We start from the raw sequence: 22,608 nt of genomic DNA on the forward strand, positions 1-22,608 counted from the left end.
AGCTCGAGGCGCAGGCGTCGGCTCGTAGTGGCGTTGGGGCAACTGTGGTGAGACCTATGCCTACTTCGGTGGCCTTGGAATCACATGGAACCCCTGATGTCGCTGCGTCTTCCGGCAGTGAGCATCTTACCGGTCAGCCATCACTCCAGGGTGAATGGCGGACAGTGGTGGGCTCGCGCGTGCCTGGCCGAAAGGCGAAGGTGGGATCTGGCCGCGTGGCAGCTGCCTTACCCCTTTCCAACAGGTACGGGGTGCTTCCTAGTGGTGATGACATCGTTTCCGAGCCACCACAGGATGCCTCGCCTGTTGGGCCAGTGGCCGATTCTCCGGCAAGGTCCCGACAGTCACAGAGGGCGGGCCTATTAGTTATAGGGAGCTCCAACGTTAGGCGGGTTATGGAGCCCCTCAGGAAAATAGCGGGTAGGTCGGGGAAGAATGCCAGTGTGCACTCGGTGTGCTTGCCGGGGGGTCTCGTCCGTAATGTGGAGGAGGCCCTTCCGGCAGCTATTGAACGCACTGGGTGTGACCGGCTGCAGGTAGTAGCACATGTCGGAACGAATGACGCCTGCCGCTTGGGTTCTGAGGCCATCCTTGGTTCCTTCCGGCGGCTGGCTGATTTGGTGAAGACAACCAGCATCGCACGCGGAGTGCAAGCTGAGCTTAATATCTGCAGCATAGTGCCCAGAGTCGATCGCGGTCCTCTGGTTTGGAGCCGTGTGGAGGGTCTAAACCAGAGGCTCAGACGACTCTGCGACTATAATGGTTGCAAATTCATCGACCTCCGTTATTGGGTGGAGAACTGTATGGCCCCCCTAGACAGGTCAGGCGTGCACTACACACCGGAAGCAGCTACTAGGGTAGCAGAGTACGTGTGGCGTGCACACGGGGGTTTTTTAGGTTAGAGGGAGCCCCCCCCCCGGGCGAAACGATAAAATACCTGACGGCTTACCAGAGAGGACATTATCATCGTTGATAAAGAACGTCCGTCCTCAGAGACCAAAAACAGGAAAAGTTAACGTAATATTGGTAAACTGCAGGAGTATCCAGGGCAAGGTTCCTGAATTAGTATCTCTTATTGAAGGAAATAGTGCGCATATAGTATTAGGAACGGAAAGTTGGTTAAAACCGGAAGTGAACAGTAACGAAATCCTAGACACAGAATGGAATATATACCGCAAGGATAGGATAAACGCCAATGGTGGAGGAGTATTTATAGCAGTAAAGAATTCAATAATATCCAGTGAAGTTATTAGCGAATGCGAATGTGAAATAATCTGGGTTAAGCTAAGTATCAAAGGTGGGTCAGATATGATAGTCGGATGCTTCTATAGACCACCTGCATCAGCAACCGTAGTAGTTGAGCGCCTCAGAGAGAACCTGCAGAACGTCGTGAAGAAGTTTCGTGATCATACTATTGTAATAGGGGGAGACTTCAATCTACCAGGTATAGAATGGGATAGTCACACAATCAGAACTGGAGCCAGGGACAGAAACTCTTGTGACATGATCCTGACTGCCTTGTCCGAGAATTACTTCGAGCAGATAGTTAGAGAACCAACTCGTGAAGCTAACGTTTTAGACCTCATAGCAACAAATAGACCGGAACTTTTCGACTCCGTGAATGTAGAAGAGGGTATCAGTGATCATAAGTCAGTGGTTGCATCAATGACTACAAGTGTAATAAGAAATGCCAAGAAAGGAAGGAAAATATATTTGCTTAACAAGAGTGATAGGGCACAAATCGCAGAATATCTGAGTGACCACCATCAAACGTTCATTTCTGAGGAAGAGGATGTGGAACAAAAATGGAAAAAATTCAGAAACATCGTCCAGTTCGATAAGTTCGTACCGACTAAGGTCCAAAGCGAGGGGAAAGATCCACCGTGGTATAACAATCATGTACGAAAGGTACTACGGAAACAAAAAAAGCTTCATCATAGGTTTAAGAGTAGTCGAATCATAGCTGATAAGGAAAAGCTGAACGAAGCGAAAAAGAGCGTAAAGAGAGCAATGAGAGAAGCATTCAACGAATTCGAACATAAAACATTGGCAAACAATCTAAACAAGAACCCTAAAAAGTTTTGGTCATATGTAAAATCGGTAAGCGGATCTAAATCCCCTATTCAGTCACTCGTTGACCACGATGGCACCGAAACAGAGGACGACCGAAGAAAGGCAGAAATACTGAATTCAGTGTTCCGAAACTGTTTCACTGCGGAAAATCGTAACACGGTCCCTGACTTGAGCCGTCGCACGGACGCCAAAATGGAAAATATTGAAATAAACGATATCGGAATTGAAAAACAACTGCTATCACTTAGTAGCGGAAAAGCATCCGGACCAGACGAGATACCCCTAAGATTCTACAGTGATTATGCTAAAGAACTTGCCCCCTTTCTATCAGCACTTTATCGTAGATCGCTGGAAGAACGTAAAGTACCTAGCGACTGGAAGAAAGCGCAGGTCGTTCCCATTTTCAAGAAGGGTCATAAATCAGATTCGAATAATTATAGGCCTATTTCGCTTACGTCAATCTGTTGTAGAATAATGGAACATGTTTTGTGTTCTCGTATTATGACGTTCTTAGATAATACAAATCTCCTTCATCATAACCAACATGGATTCCGCAAACAGAGATCATGTGAAACTCAGCTCGCCCTATTTGCCCAAGAAAGTCACAGTGCCGTAGACACTGGCGAGCAGATTGATGCCGTATTCCTGGACTTCAGGAAGGCATTTGATACGGTTCCGCACTTACGTTTAGTGAAAAAAATACGAGCTTACGGAATATCGGACCAGGTTTGTGATTGGATTCAGGATTTCCTAGAAGAAAGAACACAACATGTCATTCTTAACGGTTCAAAATCTGCAGATGTAGAGGTAATTTCGGGAGTACCGCAAGGAAGCGTGATAGGACCTTTATTGTTTACAATATACATAAATGACTTAGTTGACAACATCGGTAGCTCCGTGAGGCTATTTGCAGATGACACGGTTGTCTACAAGAAAGTAGCAACATCAGAAGACTCGTACGTACTCCAGGAAGACCTGCAGAGGATTAATGCATGGTGCGACAGCTGGCAGCTTTCCCTAAACGTAGATAAATGTAATATAATGCGCATACATAGGGGCAGAAATCCATTCCAGTACGATTATGCCATAGGTGGTAAATCATTGGAAGCGGTAACGACCGTAAAATACTTACGAGTTACTATCCGGAGCGATCTGAAGTGGAATGATCACATAAAACAAATAGTGGGAAAAGCAGGCGCCAGGTTGAGATTCATAGGAAGAATTCTAAGAAAATGTGATTCATCGACGAAAGAAGTAGCTTACAAAACGCTTGTTCGTCCGATTCTTGAGTATTGCTCATCAGTATGGGACCCTTACCAGGTTGGATTAATAGAAGAGATAGACATGATCCAGCGAAAAGCAGCGCGATTCGTCATGGGGACATTTAGTCAGCGCGAGAGCGTTACGGAGATGCTGAACAAGCTCCAGTGGCGGACACTTCAAGAAAGGCGTTACGCAATACGGAGAGGTTTATTATCGAAATTACGAGAGAGCACATTCCGGGAAGAGATGGGCAACATATTACTACCGCCCACATATATCTCGCGTAATGATCACAACGAAAAGATCCGAGAAATTAGAGCAAATACGGAGACTTACAAGCAGTCGTTCTTCCCACGCACAATTCGTGAATGGAACAGGGAAGGGGGGATCAGATAGTGGTACAATAAGTACCCTCCGCCACACACCGTAAGGTGGCTCGCGGAGTATAGATGTAGATGTAGATGTAGATCTTGAAGGGGATCACTGCTATCAGCTGCAGCGGGACATTATGCAGTATCAGCGGCTACAAACGAAAATGTGTACCGGACTAGGATTCGAACCCGGGATCTCCTGCCTACTACGAAGGTAATCCCAAAAGTAAGGTCTCCTATTTTTTATAAGTACATAGACCTGTTTATTTCTACAATGGTTTACATCAGTTTACAGCTTGAACATTTAGCTATTTTTCGACATAATCACCATTTCTGTCGATGCATTTTTGTAGAGGCTGTGGCAGATTTCGTATGCCCATGTTATACGAACTCGCCGCCATGCTGTTCAGAAAGTTATGAACCTCTTCTTTCACCTCGTCGTCGGAACTGAATCGCTTTCCGGCGAAATGTCCTTTAACCTAGGGAACAGGTGATAGTCACTGAGCGCCAAGCCAGAACTATAGGGTGGATGAGTGACTATGTTCCACTGAAAATGTTGCAGGAGAGCAACGGTTTGCCGAGCGATGTGTGGGCAACCGTTGTCGTGGAGAATGTGTACGCCCTTGCTCAACATTCCTTTTCTCCGGTTCTGAATTGCCCGTTTGAGTTTTTTCAGAGTCTCCCTGTACCTGTCAGCGTTAATTGTGGTCCCAGCGATTCAGCTGCGACGATGAGGAGAAAGAAGAGTTCCATAACTTTCTGAACAGCACGGCGGCGAGCTGGTATGACACGGGCATACAAAAACTGCCACAGCGTCTACAAAAATGCATCGACAGAAATGGTGATATGTCGAAAAGTAGCTAAATGTTCAAACTGTAAACTGATGTAAACCGTTGTAGAAATAAACAGGTCTATGTACTTATAAAAAAATAGGAGTCCTTACTTTTGGGATTACCCTCGTAAGTAGGTGCGGTAACCACTGTACCACCCGGGACACAGCGGTATAGCCACTGAGCGGACTATCTCGCCACGCCTCACGGCCGACCCACATCCCCACCGAGCGCCACTTATACGTAGGCCCTGTCCATCTTACTCACTGTTCGCTACACTGAGATTCCCATAGAAGGTCTGAAAGAACAAACATCACTCATTCATATAATTGATATACTTAGCTGGCCAATGCATCCACTTTCTTCAGTGTGGATGCACAAATATGTCCGACCTCCTGTGGGAATCTCGGAGTAGCGAACAGCGAGTAAAATTGACAGGGCATACGGATAGCTGGCGCTCGGTAGGGATGTGGGTCGGCCATGAGGAATGGCGAGATAGTCCGCGCAGTGGCTATAACGTTATGGTCCGGACGGTACAGTGGTTACCGCACCAATCTACACTCATGCTCATAAATTAAAGATAATTGCAGAATGTGGTCCCACACAACGTGGTACTACACAAAACTGGCGCTAATAGCATAGGCACATAGGGAACACACACGACACAGATCTGTAAGTCTACGGTATTGGTAATAAGTTGAGAAAACCGTTCCGAAACGCATGTGCTACAAAACGCCACTGTTACCTGCGCATGTACCCCAACATCAGTATGGGATCTGATCACCGTGCACACGCATACAAGCCGCACAGTGAGTTGGCATACTCTGGACCAGGTGGTCGAGCAGCTGCTGGGGTATAGCCTCCCATTCTTGAACCAGTGCCTGTCGGAGCCCCTGAAGTGTCGTAGGGGTTTGAAGACGTACAGCGGCGATATGTCGACCGAGAGCATCCCACACGTGCTCGATGGGACGTCTGGAGAACAGGCAGGCCACTCCATTCGACTGATATCTTCTCTGTCAAGGTACTCCTCCACGATGTCAGCTCGCTGGGTCCGTGCGTTATCATCCACCAGGAGGAAGGTGGGACCCACTGCACCCCCGAAAAGACGGACATACTGGTGCAAAATGACGTCCCGTTACATCTGACCTGTTACAGTTCCTCTCTCAAAGACATGCAGGGGTGTACGTGCACCAATCATAATCCCACCCCACACCATCAAACCACGACCTCCATACATGTCCCTTAAAGGGCATTAAAAGGTTGGTATGTGGTTCCTGGTTCACGCCAGATGTAAACCTGGCGAGAATCACTGTTCAGACTATACCTGGACTCGTCCGTGAAAATAACCTGGGACCACTGTCCCAATGACCATGTTCTTTGTTCTTGACACAAGGCTTTACGGGCTCTCCTGTGATCAGGGGTCAGTGGAATGCACCTTGCGGGTCTCCGGGCGAATGAACCATGTCTGTTCAGTCGTCTGCAGACTGTGTGTCTGGAGACATCTGTTCCAATGGCTGCGTTTAGGTCCCGAGCAAGGCTACCTGCAGTATTCCGTGGCCGTCTGCGGGCACTGATGGTGAGATATCGGTCTTCTTGTGGTGTTGTACACTGTGGAAGTCCCGTACTGTAACGCCTGGGCACGTTTCCTGTCTGCTGTAATCGTTGCCGTAATCCTGAGATCACACTTGTGGCACACGGAGGGCCCGTGCTACCACCTGCTGTGTTTGACCAGCCTCCAGTCGCCCTAGTATTCTACCCCCTCATAATGTCATCAATATGTGTTCTTTGAGCCATTTTCAACACACAGTCGCCATTAGCGCGTCTAAAAACGTCTGCACACTTACTCGCTGCACCGTACTCTGACATGCACCAACACAGTTCTGCGTATGTGGACTGCTGCCAGCGCTACCGGCGACAACCGCAGGTCAAATGCACCGCATGGTCATACGCTGAGGTGGTTTAAACCGGCAAACCGCCCACCAGAGCGTTGTTTCTCCATGTATCAGCATTATCCTTACTTTACGAGCACGAGTGTAGTAAGCAGGAGATCCCGGGTTCGAATCCAGGTGTGGTACACATTTTCGCTCGTCGCCGCTGCTTCCGCGTATAATGTCGCGCTGCAGCTGACAGCAGCGATCCCCATCAATTTACGTATAATGAGGCATTTATGTTAGCACAGTTTCCGGCGGCGGCTGCCAGAACGGAAGCAGTACAGAACGGTAATCCGAGGGTCGTGCGGTTGAGTCTATTTTATTTTCAGTTTTTGCAGTACTTACACAGCAAATAGACCGAAATAATACTCAGTGCATAGTATTTATTAATATTTTCATAAAAGACAAGAAAAGGAAAGACAAAGGAAAATTACAGATTACAAGTAAATGTACAGGGAGCGACTGTAAGGCGTACACGAGAATTTGGTATACGAAATTAGATCATTTTATTATTTTACAGTTGACGAATTACGCGTGCTGGTGTGAAATTCATCATAAAAAGAGGGAAAGCAGTAAGTTTCTCGCCATCTTGTGCACCTTATAAACTCCGCAATTTTACTATTACGTCGTTGTTCTGAAGTTCCTAAAAAAAACCAGTCTCAGTTAACATTTAAAAAACCAAGTGTCATCTCATAGTTTGGCAGTGAACTTCGTCAAATATTGGTGAGGTGAAAAGGATTTTGATGCAGTTTTCTCGGTATCTGATTTATTTTTCTCTCTCGATGAAATAAGAGCAGTTTTGAAGCTTTTTGGAGAAACTCGTTGTCCGACGATACAAATAAACACCACAGGGATGCATTAGCTACCGAGTGCTGCTCCAAGGTCAAAATGAAACTATCGGAGTCCGAAGCCGTGTGCGCTTTAATTACAAAACCTAGTTAGAAAGTTTTTTGCAGATTCCTCGTGGACGTAATAGTATATATCCTTTGTCTTTCTTTTCATGTCTTTTATGAAAATATTAATAAATACAGTATACTGAGCATTATTTCGGTTGGTTTGTTTGCAGTGAAAATGACGTTGTTGTTGTTGTTGTTGTTGTTGATGTTGTGATGGTCTGCAGTGCTGAGACTGGTTTTATGCGGCTCTCCATGCTACTGTATCCTGTGCAAGCTTCTTCATATCCCAGCACCTACTGCAACCTGCATCCTTCTGAATCTGCTTAGTGTATTCGTCTCGTGGTCTTCCTCTACGATTTTTACCTCCCACGCTGCCCTCCAATACTAAATTGGTGATCCCTTGATGCCTCAGAACATGTCCTACCAACCGATCCGTTCTTCTAGTCAAGTTGTGCCACAAACTCCTCTTTTCCCCATTTCTATTCAATACCTCCTCATTAGTTATATGATCCACCCATCTAATCTTCAGCATTCTTCTCTAGCACCACATTTCGAAAGCTTCTATTCTCTTCTTGTCCAAACTATTTATCGTCCACGTTTCGCTTCCATACATGACTGCACTCCATACAAAATACTTTCAGAAAAGACTTTCTGACACTTAAATCTATACTCCATGTTATCAAACTTCTCTTCTTCAGAAACGCTTTCCTTGCCATTGCTAGTCTACATTTTATATCCTCTCTGCTTCGACCATCATCAGTTATTTTCCCGCTCCAAATAGCAAAACTCCTTTACTACTTTAAACGTCTCATTTCCTCATCTAATTCTCTCAGCACCACCCAACTTAATTCGATTACATTCCATTATCCTCGTTTTGCTTTTGTTGATGTTGATCTTATATCCTCATTTCAAGACACTGTCCATTCCGTTCAAGTAAATCACGTAAAGATTGAAAATTAAAAAAAAGTATCAGGTTATTGCCTCGCCCGATCCGTGCCAAAAATGCTATCTTTCTTAACGCTCAGCCTCTCATTTCTGTCAATTTTATTTCTGGTCAAGTCCAGCATGTACCGTAAATTTGGACGAAATTGGTGATGAGAAGCAGGCACGGTGCCCTTGTGAGCTCTAAAATTTCCATTAACCGATATAAGGATATCGCACAAATAATTTATTATCTATTTTTTTATTTGCTGGTATTGAATTTTGATCTGCTGCATAGGTTCTATAACAGCTCGTGTCAACATCTGTTATTACAAATTATTAAGTGACCTCACGTGCACCGAACGAGGGGCGCAGTGGCTAGCACACTGGACTCGCATTCGGGAGGACGACGGTTCAATCCCACGTCCGGCCATCCTGATTTAGGTTTTTCGTGATTTCCCTAAATCGCTCCAGGCAAATGCCGGGATGGTTCCTTTGAAAGGGCACGGCCGACCTCCTTTCCCGTCCTTCCCTAATCCGATGAGACCGATGACCTCGCTGTCTGGTCTCCTCCTCCAAACAACCCAACCACCTCACATGTATCGTGCTGCACAAAGTGAGAATACTGTCCAGCTATATTATGTTAATGTGTTAGTAAATTACAACTAGAACTTTAACTAAATTGCAACTACGATCGCGCAGGTCAGCCAGAGAGTCGGCGGCGACGGCGTGGGCGCTCTGGTGGCTGACCCTGCATCTGGCGAGGTGGTCGCCGTGGCGTACGACGACCGCGGCAGGCACCCGCTCAAGCACGCCATCATGATGCTGGTCGAGATGGTCTCCCGCGACCAGGGCGGTGGCTTCTTCGACTGGGAGGTCGACAGGTTCCCCTACGAATCAGCTCATTCAGAAGGCCCAGATACCAGAGTATGTGACCCAGCTGCTGTTAGTAGTGGAGCAGTCACTACATGCCCATCAGAGGCGCTTTCCAGCTCTGAAGAACTCTCCGTACTCCTGGACAGCGATGTTGCTCGCTTGGCAGAGTGTTATCGAGATGTTGCCTCAAATAAAAGTTCCTCTGACCAGAAGTGTGAACGTAACATTTCAAATAGTGCTACAACTGTTGTGAGACCAGATACTGGTAATGGTGTTGGGACGGCAGAATTAGACGAAAAGACGAAGGGAGATCAGTACTGTTCTGAAATAAGAGGCAATGACATTTCATCAGGATGTGCTGATGGAGCGACTGGCTGTGGAGACGTGCCTCGTGCGTTAGCTAGCCTCGTCGGAAACAAGAAAGAAGGCTGTCCTACCATTCAGTGTGATAGTTTGTCTGGGGACGCCGTCAGGAGTTCTAGACAGACGCCCTCGGAGGCGGACTGTGAGTCCGGTACAAAGCGACGGCGCACGTCCTCATCGGCGGCAGGTGACGCTGAGGGCCCGTACCTGTGCACGGGGCTGGACGTGTACGTAACGCGCGAGCCGTGCTGCGCATGCGCCATGGCGCTGTTGCACAGCCGCGTGCGGCGCGTGTTCTACGGCTGCGGCCATCCGCCGGCAGGGGCGCTGGGGTCGCGCGCCGCCCTGCACACGCTGCCCGGCACCAACCACCGCTTCCAAGTGTTCCGCGGCGTGCTCGAGGACCGCTGCCTGCGCGCGCTGCGGGCCACCTAGCGGCACCCACCGGAGGCTTAACGGGGACCATGCTGTGCCTTACCAGATGAGCCTACGCCTTGTGCTCACACAGTGGGCCTACACATTCCAAGTTTATAATTATGTACTATGCGTCAGTGTAGTGAACTGTCTCAACTGTTTAATAAAGAATATTTTTCTTAAAGAAGCGGGTGTTAATGTGCTGTTGAACCAGAGTAATGCTTACCATCGTACAGGGTGAACCACTGCATGAATACGAACTCTATCGACAATATTTCAGATATTATTGGGGACTTTTTCTACGCATTTTGGTGTAAGGGACCCGGTGTCTCCGGTCATTCGTTATGTATAGCTCTATTTAGACTTATTCGCACCGCAGCTACAGTAGTTTTAAGCCATTAACGAGTGTTTATGCATAATTAGGGGCCATACACGCATAAAAAATTCTCATAAAAATAGTTCTGAAGAGAATTGAAGAGAAGGTGGATGATATGCTGATTGAAGATCAGTTTGGTTTCAGAAGGGGAACAAGAGAGGCATATTCTGGCACTGAGAAACGTTATCGAAAAGCAATTACAGAAAAATAAACCAACTTACATTGCCCTTGTAGACATGAAAAAGGCATTCGATAACGTTATATGGCAAGAAATGTTCAGAGTGCTGAGGAAAAGTGGAATAAAGTATAAAGACGTCTGTGTGATACTCAGTTTCTATAAGAATGAGGTGGCAGTGATTAGGAACTGTCACCATGAACAAGAAGCAAATATTAGAGAAGCGGTAAGGCAAGGATGCACTGTCTCTCCTCTTTTATTCAATGCTTACATCCACGAAGCCATAGACCAAGTTCGAGAAACTACTGAGGTGGGGATCAAAATTAATGGGCAGAAAATAGACATGTTACGTTGTGAAGATGATATTGCTATAGCCACGGGAATAAACAAGAAAAAGCCTAAACTAATGGTATGCAGCACAGAAGCAGAATATGAACCTCTGAGAATGAGAATTGGAAGAGAGGAGCTGGAAGTGATAGAGGAATTTATCTACCTGGGAAGCAAAATCACAAGGGATGGTAGAAGCCGGAAAGAAACATACTCACCAGCAACAATATTAGTCTGAAAATAAGGAAACGTATCATGAAAGGTTTCGTTTGGAGTGTGGCCCTATATGGATGTGAAACTTGGACAAATGGAAGAGAAGAGAGAAGACGGCTAGAGGCCCTGGAGATGTGGTGCTATAGAAGGATGATGAAGATCAGCTGGAGAGACAAAGTAACAAATGAAGAGGTGCTTAGAAGTGTACAGGAAACCAGATCTCTGTGGAGGCACATCCAAACAAGAAGAGACAAACTTGCAGGGCACATATTACGACACAACAACAGCATTGGAACAATAGCAGAAGGAGCTATTGAGGGAAGGAATCGGCGGGAGTGACCAAGGATATCATACATGCAACAGATCATGAGTGACGTTGGATGTAACACATACGTGGAAATGAAGAGGAAGGCAGACAGAAGAGAGGAACGGCGCTCTGCTGTAAACCAACCTCAGGGTTGAACACTAAAGGAAAAAACCATATGAAAATAGCAGCTTATGCAGATGGTGTTTTCCTTTCGTTGCGGTGCACACATCGTTTCGAAATCTCTCTTAAAGTACAGGGTATTCCGTTTATCTTATGATCGTACGCAAGGCGCAGTACACGGCGGGCAGCGAGCGCTACATTGCCCGGCGAATCAGCTGCCGTGTCACTCGTTTACTACCACAGTACTAAATTTAAAATGTGTGCAAATAAATTTTGTACTCACCCATGTCATGCAAAGACATGCTGAAACTGCCTGCCATTGTTTTTGACACTTTTTGATACGTTATTCATCACACGATGTTATTCTCTTTGAGAAATTGAAGCAATTTGACTCGCGGATATTATCCGTGAGTTCCTGTAATGTGTACGGATCTGTTGCGTACAATTTATCCTTTAGTGTGATTCTTGAAGTTTTCCCGGCGTACTGAATGTTCGATGAGGTTTCGGGATTGCAGCCGGATCATGTTGACTTCTTGCCTCAGTATTTCGGCTGGCAATCGTCCAGCCATCTGCAGGTGCGGACACTCACCTGAAGATGGCTGGACGATTGAATAACCTGGACTGAATAACCTTTAGTGGTCCCCCACAAAAAGAAATCGCAAGGTGTTAAATCGGAACTTCAAGCGGGCCAGATATTGTTTCTACTTAACCTCACATGCAACACACCAAGAATTGTGTGCAAAAATAGCATTGGTCGTATGAGCACTTGCCGAATCTTCTTGAAGCAAAAAAAAGAAGGAGATGCTTCTTTCACTTGGGTCATTAAAACATGGCTTTAAAATGTTTTGCAGGTATCTTGCATTTTTAACTGTGGAGTTAAAAGAAATTGGGCCTACTATTCTGTCACCACTAGCTGCGCTCCACACTGCTATTTTATGATCGTGAAAAGGTCTACCAGCGCTCCAGTGTTGACGGTTTTGGGAATTAACACACTCCTGTAAATGGAACCAACAGAATGAGTTGAGGTTCCATTTCGCCGCCATGCCTACACCTGTGCACAAGATCACCAGGTTTATGTTCTTGCATTGCTGCTGCTTTATAGGGCCTTAGTCCAAGTAACTGAGCAGCTCTTTGTGCAGAAGAGCAAAACATTTGCGTCTACTGTTGTGAAAGAGGTCTAAGAGACTTTTTAGGGGAATTTTCCGTGTGACAGGCAATGTTACCGAGATGAGCTTCTGTGAGCACTGTACGCCGTCGTTTACGCTTCTTGTCATGAACACTTCCCGTTTCACGAAATTTATTCACTGATTTGTGAATTAGATCACGACCCGGAATTCGAACGCCTCGAAACAAGTCGATGCAGATATCTCCAGGCAATACGAGCGGTCTCTGTACGTGCTTACGAATCCTAAATAAACACCCTCGTTGTGGAATGGAATAATTCGGTCTCGCGTTCGCAGATTTCGCTGTTCCATTCGTTTGTTTCGCTGTTCGAAAGTCACTGGCCGAAAACACGCGTAGTGTTCGGCCAACCTGCGCGGCTCCAGTGGTCAGCAAACGTAGTCCGCGCGTGCGCTCATGAGATAAATGAAACACCTTGTGTTTGCACCAGTTTTCTTTCGCGCTAATCTTAAAAAGTAATTATTAAAATAATTCTCCCATTCTTATAAATAGAAATAACGTTATGTTCCATGGCTTCTTTCCCAGTCTCTGTTTAACAATTTTCCATATTGCTCTGATTTTACTCTCTGATTTATCAACTTCAGTCAAGATGTGCATACCCCTGAACTTGTACGTATTCTTAATGTGCTGCAGTCGGTTTGCATTGACCGATGGGTTACTGGGTAAATGGCAATAACAACAAATATTTAAACTGTCTGAGAACATCAACAAACGAAAAGAGTACCCTATGGCCGATTTATGCCACAGTGACTGACAACAAATTGTCATTTTACTTTGATACACTTGATACGTGTAAATATTATAACACATTAATGAATAAATAAACCTGGAATGAGAGAATCTGCGAAAAACATGCCTCTAAAAATGAAGCCATTATTTAACACTGTTATGATGTATTGACCAATTTTAAATACACTTTAGCTCGAAGTTAACATTATTTTAATAATTGAGCCACATCCGTACATGGCAATTAAAGGCAACAATGTTCCTTATCTGTCCACAGAACTTTTATAGACGACTGAATCAGTTTGACTAGGATATCGAAGTCCTTCGACACCGTCACCACACCAATACGTGATGAAAAAGTAACGATCCATTACAAATAATTGCCATGTCTTTTTCCGTACATTTCTGCGGCAAGAGAATAATTTCTTTTGAATTTCAGATTTTATTTTCTTCTGTTACTTTTGTATTCTTCTTCTGAAGAAGAACCATTCTTAAAACATTTTTCTGATAGTCATTTCGACAAATAAGACGCTGTTCTGCAACTTTACAGATAGATATCACCTAGTTATCCTAAGCTCAGTGAAGGAACATGTATGCCCGATTCGCAGCAGCCAGAGGAACAGAAGAAAAGTGAATCCTAAAGAATTTAGCAACCTTGCGTCTGAAGAAAAGTGTTATGCGGCTATACATTTCACCAACGTGTAATTATTATAGAAGTAACAGTTTATTTATACATTATGCAAATAACGGAAAAAATAATACGGAAATTAACATCGGAACAACATAGATTGGAGACATTCACAAAAAGATAAACAACTGCATTTTAAGTAAGGAACACAACAGAACGAGCACGCGACAAAAATATAACAAACCAATTTTAGCACTGATAATTGACTTCCTTCTCAACAAAATAAACAATTAAGGAAAAACTGTAAATAAAACTCTGAATACTACCGGTAAACGCAAGCAAATTATACTTTCATTTCTCCAACATCTTGTGGTGGTACGTCAGATAACGTGATAAAAATGATATTGAATAACTTCGCAACAAAACTAACATCGTAACGAAATAAATATTGTCGTAGAAAAATAACAAAGACTGTAATCAGTTCATATTATCTGCGAATGTAATAGCAATCTCAGTTCCTTTTGCAAAATGATCACTCTCTCGTCCCTTCTGTTTTTTCGTTGTGTAAGAAGCCATTTTGATGACGAGGCATGAAAACGCGTAAATTTCATATAATACGTAGCCTAAATATAACCACATATTACTTAAAAAGTGTTGCTAATGTTTTACTGTAACAGATCATATACTCATGAAGTGAATGACTTAAATGCTTTAGGCAAATTTTATAGGGGAACACTGATGCAAAGATCGGCGCCATTGTTGTAAATGATAACGATACAGAGTAGTTACAAATGTCTAAGTATTCGCTAATTTTGACAAATAAAAATAAATGTAAATAATGTAAATGTAAAAGAATTTTTCTTGATTAGCGGTTATACCAGTTTTTCCAATATTGAATCATATTTGATTTGGGTGAATTCAGTAAACTTTTATCAATATCCGCTTAAAGAAATTGCGACAATCTCCTTACCGATGCACTATTCATAAAAGTAAAAAAAAATAACATAAGTCAACTGTATTTATATATGCAATTATAAACCTGCAAATTTTTGCGAGCGTGGTGTCTTTTAATATAAAAACATCGTATCGGGCAAACCAGTTGTGAGAAGTACCACAGCTGAGTCACTGACGTGAAGCAGCCAGAATAACACTAACTCCTACTTTTCATAACATATAAGTACCAGTACATAAAGATCCACCACAGTCTTTATCGTTGTAGGAAAAATCGCAACATCGCACTTAATCCAGGGATTGCTAAGGAAGTAATAGCAAAAGAAGAACTGTCACAAAAATGAGTCCCTGATAGAAAAAAGGGAAGTTTGTAACAACTGTAATTAGAAGTGACTCTGAAACACCAACATACCGATCGATTAGCACAAAAACTTATTTCCTGCGAGAAAACAGAATAATCATCCATAAAGAGACCAGATGGTTCTAAAACAGCTACATAACGAAGTTAATATTCGCCAAGTCAAGAGCAGTCAATAAAAACTTAAAAAATTAACGAATATACTGCAGAAACAAATAGGCTTTCATGTCATCTTCAGATATAAAGACCTACTTCATCTTCTGGAGCAGCATCTTTTGTAGACTGTTGCGTTTTCGTGGTCCCACGAACAATGATATTAAGTTCTGTAGTAACGAAGACATCAAATAAATGCTAGACAAGTAGGCTACACACTTAGCGACAAAAACAGGAACAAATTAGGCACAAATTTCCTAGACGTGTAGCGATAATACACAAATCTTTCAAATGCTAGGAAATATTTCAGACTATCATTTAGTAATACGTTGTATCTGAAACCATCCAATGACACGGTGTTAACCAGTCCTTAACACCAAGAATCGCGAACGAGTGCTCAATACAGTACCTATAAGATACACGAACATAAATTTTAAAGACCACCAATGACACACCGTTAGTAATTCGTACAAATACGACACGTAATAGAGTCGATAACTTTAAATTAAAAGTCAAATGACCACTTAATAACAAATCAGACAGAAATAAAAATAAAAGCAAATTTATGAACCGCAATGGAAAAAGAAGATAATTCAGTGTGACAGGCGTGCAAAAAAGGCAGTTGATGGATGTATAAAGCGAAATGCGACTGCTGTCTAGACTGTGTTATAGTAAAATACATATATTCCGTGATATGGGATGTGGTTTTGATATTCCCTAAGCTAATTTGGGGGCATTTCCTCTTTTACAGGATGTGGATGGTCTCAGCCCAAACAAATACTGCCGCTGACTCTTTCATGCGACGTCTTTATGGTACATAATTCTGGACTCATTTCGTGACTGGGATTAACCTTCCGACACTAGTAAGGATACGAAAACAGGCAAACACATACGTTAAAAATTTAATCTGAGACAATAATGACTGCAGAGGCATTTATTGAACAGAAATGTTGTCAATAGCCGGCCGGGGTGGCAGAGCGGTTCTAGGCACTACAGTCTGGAACCACGCGACCGCTACGGTCGAAGGTTCGAATCCTGCCTCGGGCATGGATGTGTGTGATGTCCTTAGGTTAGTTAGGTTTAAGTAGTTCTAAGTTCTAGGGGACTGATGACCTCAGAAGTTAAGTCCCATAGTGCTCAGAGCCATTTGAACCATTTGAAATGTTGTGAATAAACAACAAAACTTGCACAACGCGAGACCTAGTACGGACCAGGACCATTAAAAGCGAAATGAAGTATCCGTGCAAGTCAGAAAAACTTAATAACGAACGACACTTTTAATACTCTGACGCTGCCTGCAAATTAAATACACTTAGAGTGCAGTAACCACACCAGCCACGAAGTTTTGAAGCAATAGTTTTACATTTTTGCGTGGATTTTGCGTCTGAATGCAAACTGAATGTACGCTTGTGCGAATGCATGTGTCTGTGAGATCGAGCGTGCATATTGCGCCAGTCTCATCACTGCTGAGTGCTTGCTTCCAGTATTCCTACTGTAGTCAAGCAAAGTTGTGGCTGCAAATATTATGGTGATATGCATAGCTTGTGAAAATTCGTGAACAGTTCTGCAAGCGAGAGTGTGTCATCTCTCTGAGAACTGGCCTACTACGTAATACTCATTACATAATACAAAGTAATTCCTGGGACAGGGCGGTCGAGGCAGAGTCAGGATGCGAAGAGACGACAAAAGCGCAGTGGTGAACAAAGCGAAATCCAGCGCCAGGTGGGAGCTTACAAGCAGACGTCGCCGTCAACAGGAACTTCCGTGAGACTGGATCTATGAGCGAAGGAAAGAAAGATGAGTAGAAGGAAACTTTAGTTTAAGGTCCAGCCAAAAACGAGATAATGAGAAACTAATATGTAAGGAACTATCAGCCTCGATTGCGGTAATGAAACCAACCTTTACCTAGGTTTCAGCCCAAATAATTGAGTGTTCTTCAGAAGATGTACCTGAATCTATAATTTGTCTAAGAGGGCATGGTCTAGAAATAAAATTAAAACAGCCTGAATAAGCGTAGTTACATTTTAAAAATGCGGTACATAAGTACTAAGTCAACTAACATTTTTGAAATGTGACGACGCCTATTCAGGCTGTTTTAGTTTTATTTCTAGACCATGCCCACTTAGACAAATTATAGATAAAGGTATATCTTCTGAAGAAGGCTCAATTAGTTGGGCTGAAACCTAGGTAAAGGTTGGTTTCATTACCACAGTCGAGGCTGATAGTTTCTTATATATTAGATTATCACGATTTCTGACTTGGCTGCAATGTTGAAAGTACAAAAATAATAAGAAACTGATCAGATACTCTGTTATGACCAAAGTGGGAAGGTGTTATTTAGAAAGGGTCCACATTAAATTTACATAAATCCACTAAATGTAAATCTGTGTGACAGGATGGGGATATTAACTTGCCAGAAACACTGGATTACTGAAGCCAAAGGAATATGGTCAAGTTAAGAGACAGAAAATACGAACCGTGTCCGTAAAACAAGGTCTCCAAGGCACTGGGGCCGTGAGGAACGCTTGTACGCGACATCTGGCGACAGTGGCGTGTATCTTGACTCTAGAATGGTAACGACATGTTAACAAGCGTATTAGTCAAGAGGTATACGTACGATTTCTTGAATAGTTTTCATTTGTTCAGAGAGATTAGAAGTGGGACCATAATATCTAACAAAGGCCGTCGCTAACGTCTTGTCTGATGAACACATTTGATCCATTCTCAGTCCTCTTCATCTGTATAGATCCGAAGAAAAATACTATTAACTCATCTGATCAACACCTGATACGTTTTAAAAAACAGTGCCAATAGGACTGCATTACCCAAGGAACTAAGTTTCTTATACAAGCAGCTGAAGCAAAATTTTGCAAACGGTTAAAAACTCAGCAAACGACAGTAAAAACTTCACTGTTTTTATGTACACTTATAACAAGACTGTGCATGTGAATCAGGGGGAGTAATAAGATGCAATCCAGGCTGCAAGCGAACGTTAGTAAGTTATCAAATGCAAGAAAGACATGTTTAATGCGCACCAGCAAAACGTAAGGAAAAGCTGCAAGTTTTAATATTACCAAAATCAGTCTCATTCACCATGCATAATATTACCGCATCCTGGGCCCCAAATAAGATCATCCTCTTGCGGTGATCACAAAAATGTTTGATAGTTAGGCGAAGAATATTAATTGGCTTTTACCTGTTTAACTGATTGACTAAGCGGGCAGCCTGAATTAAGCGACAGGATACCGTAGGGTAGGCCATAATAACAGATTATTAATGTGTGTGATAACATGTGAAACAATTGCGGACTCAATGGCAAATTGATTTTGCATGAATTAACACCATGTAACTGTTGAATTGTTTGGGCACAGGTGGATCTAGTAACTACTTTGATACATCAATCAAGAAATAAGCGAGAGACATGAGAATCTTTTTGTGTATCACTTCTCCTGGGGACCTGACGTTTCGCCTGAACTATCATTGTTTACTTCAGTGACGTTGCGATAGTGGAAGGGGGGATGGCTTAACACAAATGTGTGTGGCATAATGAGTAGATTTTCTCAGATGGCTGGTGCTGCTACCTGGAGTCATGACAGCGTTGCAACTATGGGAGAGGCCTTACGCTAAGTGAGGGTTGGAACGTATATCGTAAAGACAGATTAGACACCGTAGGAGGTGGTGTCTCCATTGCAGTTGACAAAAATATTGTGTCTACTGAGGTCGAAGTAGAGTGTGACTGTGAAGTTATCTGGACACGTTTAACAGGGCTAGGAGAAAAAAAGTAAATTGTTGGGTGTTATTACCGGACACCAGGTTCCACCGTGACAGTTCTAGAATCATTCAAAGGGAGCCTACACTCTGTATCGTAGACGTACCCGGATCATGCTATATTAGTAGGAGGCGACTTCAACCTACCTAGTATAGACTGGGATGTCTATGGATTCATTACAGGTGGTACAGACAAGCCGTCGAGTGAATTACTTTTGAACACATTATCCGAAAACTGTCTTGAGCAGCTAAATCGACAGCCAACGCGTAATGGAAATATTTTAGACCTGGTAGCCACGAACAGACCAGAGCTCATCGACGGTGTCAGTGTTGAGACAGGGTTTAGTGGTCATGATGTTGGCATTACGACTATGGTTACGAAAGTTAAAAAGTCGGTCAAGAAAGCTAGGAGAGTATTCTTAATAAAAGGAGCAGATAAGCAGTTGTTAGCATCCCACTTAGTAAATGAATCGACTTCATTTACTTCCGGTACGATGGACGTGGAAGAATTATGGGCAAATTTTAAACACATTGTAAATCACGCATTGGACAAGTATGTGCCGAAAAAGTGGGTTACGGACGGAAAAGATCCACCGTGGTTTAACAGCGCAATTCGGAGAATGCTCAGGAAACAAAGACAGTTGCACTCGCGGTACAAGAAAGATCGGGAGAATGAGGACAGGCAAAAGTTAGTAGAGATTCGTGCTTCTGTAAAAAGAGCGATGCGCGAAGCATTCAACCACTACCAACGTCATACCTTAGCAAAAGATCTTGCTGAAAACCCTAGGAAATTCTGGTAAAATCGGTAAGCGGGTCGAAGGCTTCCATCCAGTCACTCACTGATCAGTCTGGCCTGGCAACGGAAGACAGCAAAACGAAAGCTGAAATTTTAAATCTAGCATTTGAGAAATCTTTCACGTAGGAGGATCGTATAAACATACCGCCGTTCGAGTCCCGTACAGATTCCCGTATGGAGGACATAGTGCTAGACATCCCTGGGGTTGTGGAGCAGCTGAATGGGTTGAAAATAAATAAATCGCCAGGTCCTGATGGGATTCCAGTTCGGTTTTACAGAGAGTACTCTACTGAATTGGCTCCTTACTTAGCTTACATTTATCGCGAATCTCTTGCCCAACGTAAAGTCCCGAGCGACTGGAAAAAAGCGCAGGTGACGCCTGTATAGGGTAGAAGGGTAGAAGGACGGATCCTCAAAATTACAGACCAATATCCTTAACATCGGTTTGTTGCAGGATTCTCGAACATATTCTCAGTTCGAATATAATGAATTTCCTTCAGACAGAGAAGTTGCTTCCATGCATCAGCACGGTTTTAGAAAGCATCGCTCCTGCGAAACGCAACTCGCCCTTTTTTCACATGATATCTTGCGAACCGTGGATGAAGGGCATCAGACGGATGCCATATTCCTAGACCTCCGGAAAGCGTTTGATTCGGTGCCCCACTGCAGACTCCTAACTAAGGTACGAGCATATGGGATTGGTTCCCAAATATGTGAGTGGCTCGAAGACTTCTTAAGTAACAGAACCCACTACGTTGCCCTCGATGATGAGTGTTCATCGGAGGTTAGTGCCCCAGGGAAGTGTGGTAGGTCCGCTGTTGTTTTCTATCTACATAAATGATCTTTTGGATTGGGTGGGTAGCAATGTGCGGCTGTTTGCTGATGATACTGTGGTGTACGGGAAGGTGTCGTCGTTGAGTGACTGTAGGAGGATACAAGATGACTTGGACAGGATTTGTGATTGGTGTAAAGAATGGCAGCTAAATCTTAATATAGATAGATGTAAATTAATGCAGATGAATAGGAAAAAGAATCCCGTAATGTTTGAATACTCCATTAGTAGTGTAGCGCTTGACCCAGTCACGTCGATTAAATATTTGGGCGTAACATTGCAGAGCGATGTGAAGTGGGACAAGCATATAATGGCAGTTGTGGGGAAGGCGGATGGTCGTCTTCGGTTGATTGGTAGAATTTTGGGAAGATGTGGTTCATCTGTAAAGGAGACCGGTTATAAAACACAAATACGACCTATTCTTGAGTACTGCTCGAGCGTTTGGGATCCCTATCAGGTCGGATTGAGGGAGGACATAGAAGCAATTCAGAGGCTGCCTGCTAGGTTTGTTACTGGTAGATTTGATCGTCACGCGAGTGTTACGGAAATGCTTCAGGAACTCGGGTGGGAGTCTCTACAGGAAAGGAGGCATTCTTTTCGTGAATCGCTACTGAGGAAATTTAGAGAACCAGCATTTGAGGCTGACTGCAGTACAATTTTACTGCCGCCAACTTATATTTCGCGAAAATACCACAAAGATAAGATAAGAGAGATTAGGGCTCGTACAGAGGCATATAGGCAGTCATTTTTCCCTCGTTCTGTTTGGGAGTGGAACAGGGAGAGAAGATGCTAGTTGTGGTACGAGGTACCCTCCGCCACGCACCGTATGGTGGATTGCGGAGTATGTATGTAGATGTAGATGTGCTGATAAGCCAACTCATGATCGCCCATGGTATCTCATCATGGTCATGGGACAGTAATTTTTGTGAAGACGGTGACCAGAGCTGATTACTCCATGGTAGCTCTCTCCTAGCACATAATTTGTGCTACATGAGTGAATGCATCTGCTATTCTAGAAGTCTGTTGTGACGTGGAGCTTCTGACAACTTGAGATATGGTAGTGATATGTCATCTCATTGCACATGCTCATCTCAGAGTTAATAATTGGGTACATTAAAATACGAAAAATGGAGTCAAATGTAGATGTATGTAAAATATCATTAGAATGAGGTTGGTGAAAACCTTATCGTGATCGGAGAAAAGCATCACAAGATTTTTGAATTTCGTCTGAGCTTAATAATCAGAATTCACAAGAGTTGGTGACAGCTTTAGACAGCCACTGTCACGGAAAAGGTCGAAGGCTGCCACCTTGTCACCCCATGTCTATATCTAGTCTACTGAGGGCTAAATTATTTATGTATATATGTGGTCCGACGTGACATCTCACAATCTCAGTATTCACTCTTGAACAAAAGGTTTGACGACCACCAATCCAAGAAGACGCAGAAGGTGAACGGAAAAATAATTCGAAATAAAGTTAAGAATTGTCCTAGGTAGAGGAGAGGGGAAATTAAGTCATGTAACATTCGGGGACAGTCTCCACTGGAGTCATCGATTTAAACTATTATAAGAATTAATATTCCTCAAGTGGATGGTCTTACGTCACTGCAGTCCGGGCTGGGTAGCAGTGGGCGACACACGATTGTTGACGAGAACGCGGTTGGTGTTGAAAGAACTCAGACACGTGGCAAACGTCAGCTCTACCTCTATGGTATAAGAAGTTTTGCTTTTGCTAGTGTTGAGTTTACAACATCTAAT

At 43.6% G+C, this 22,608-nt stretch overlaps 1 protein-coding gene across 1 annotated transcript in view; it reads left to right on the top strand.

Moving 5' to 3' along the window:
* Positions 1 to 10,863, top strand: part of LOC126158330 (probable inactive tRNA-specific adenosine deaminase-like protein 3) — a 526,880-nt gene extending 516,017 nt beyond the window's left edge. Inside the window, exon 7 of the mRNA XM_049916435.1 lies at positions 8,988 to 10,863. Within this exon, the coding sequence (XP_049772392.1) occupies positions 8,988 to 9,959 (972 nt within the window). The 3' untranslated portion in view covers positions 9,960 to 10,863. The remainder of the gene's footprint in view (positions 1 to 8,987) is intronic.
* The last annotated feature ends 11,745 nt before the right edge of the window (positions 10,864 to 22,608 follow it).

This window comes from Schistocerca cancellata, chromosome 2, assembly GCF_023864275.1.
Source record: "Schistocerca cancellata isolate TAMUIC-IGC-003103 chromosome 2, iqSchCanc2.1, whole genome shotgun sequence".
In the NCBI taxonomy this organism is placed as follows: Eukaryota; Metazoa; Arthropoda; class Insecta; order Orthoptera; family Acrididae; genus Schistocerca; species Schistocerca cancellata.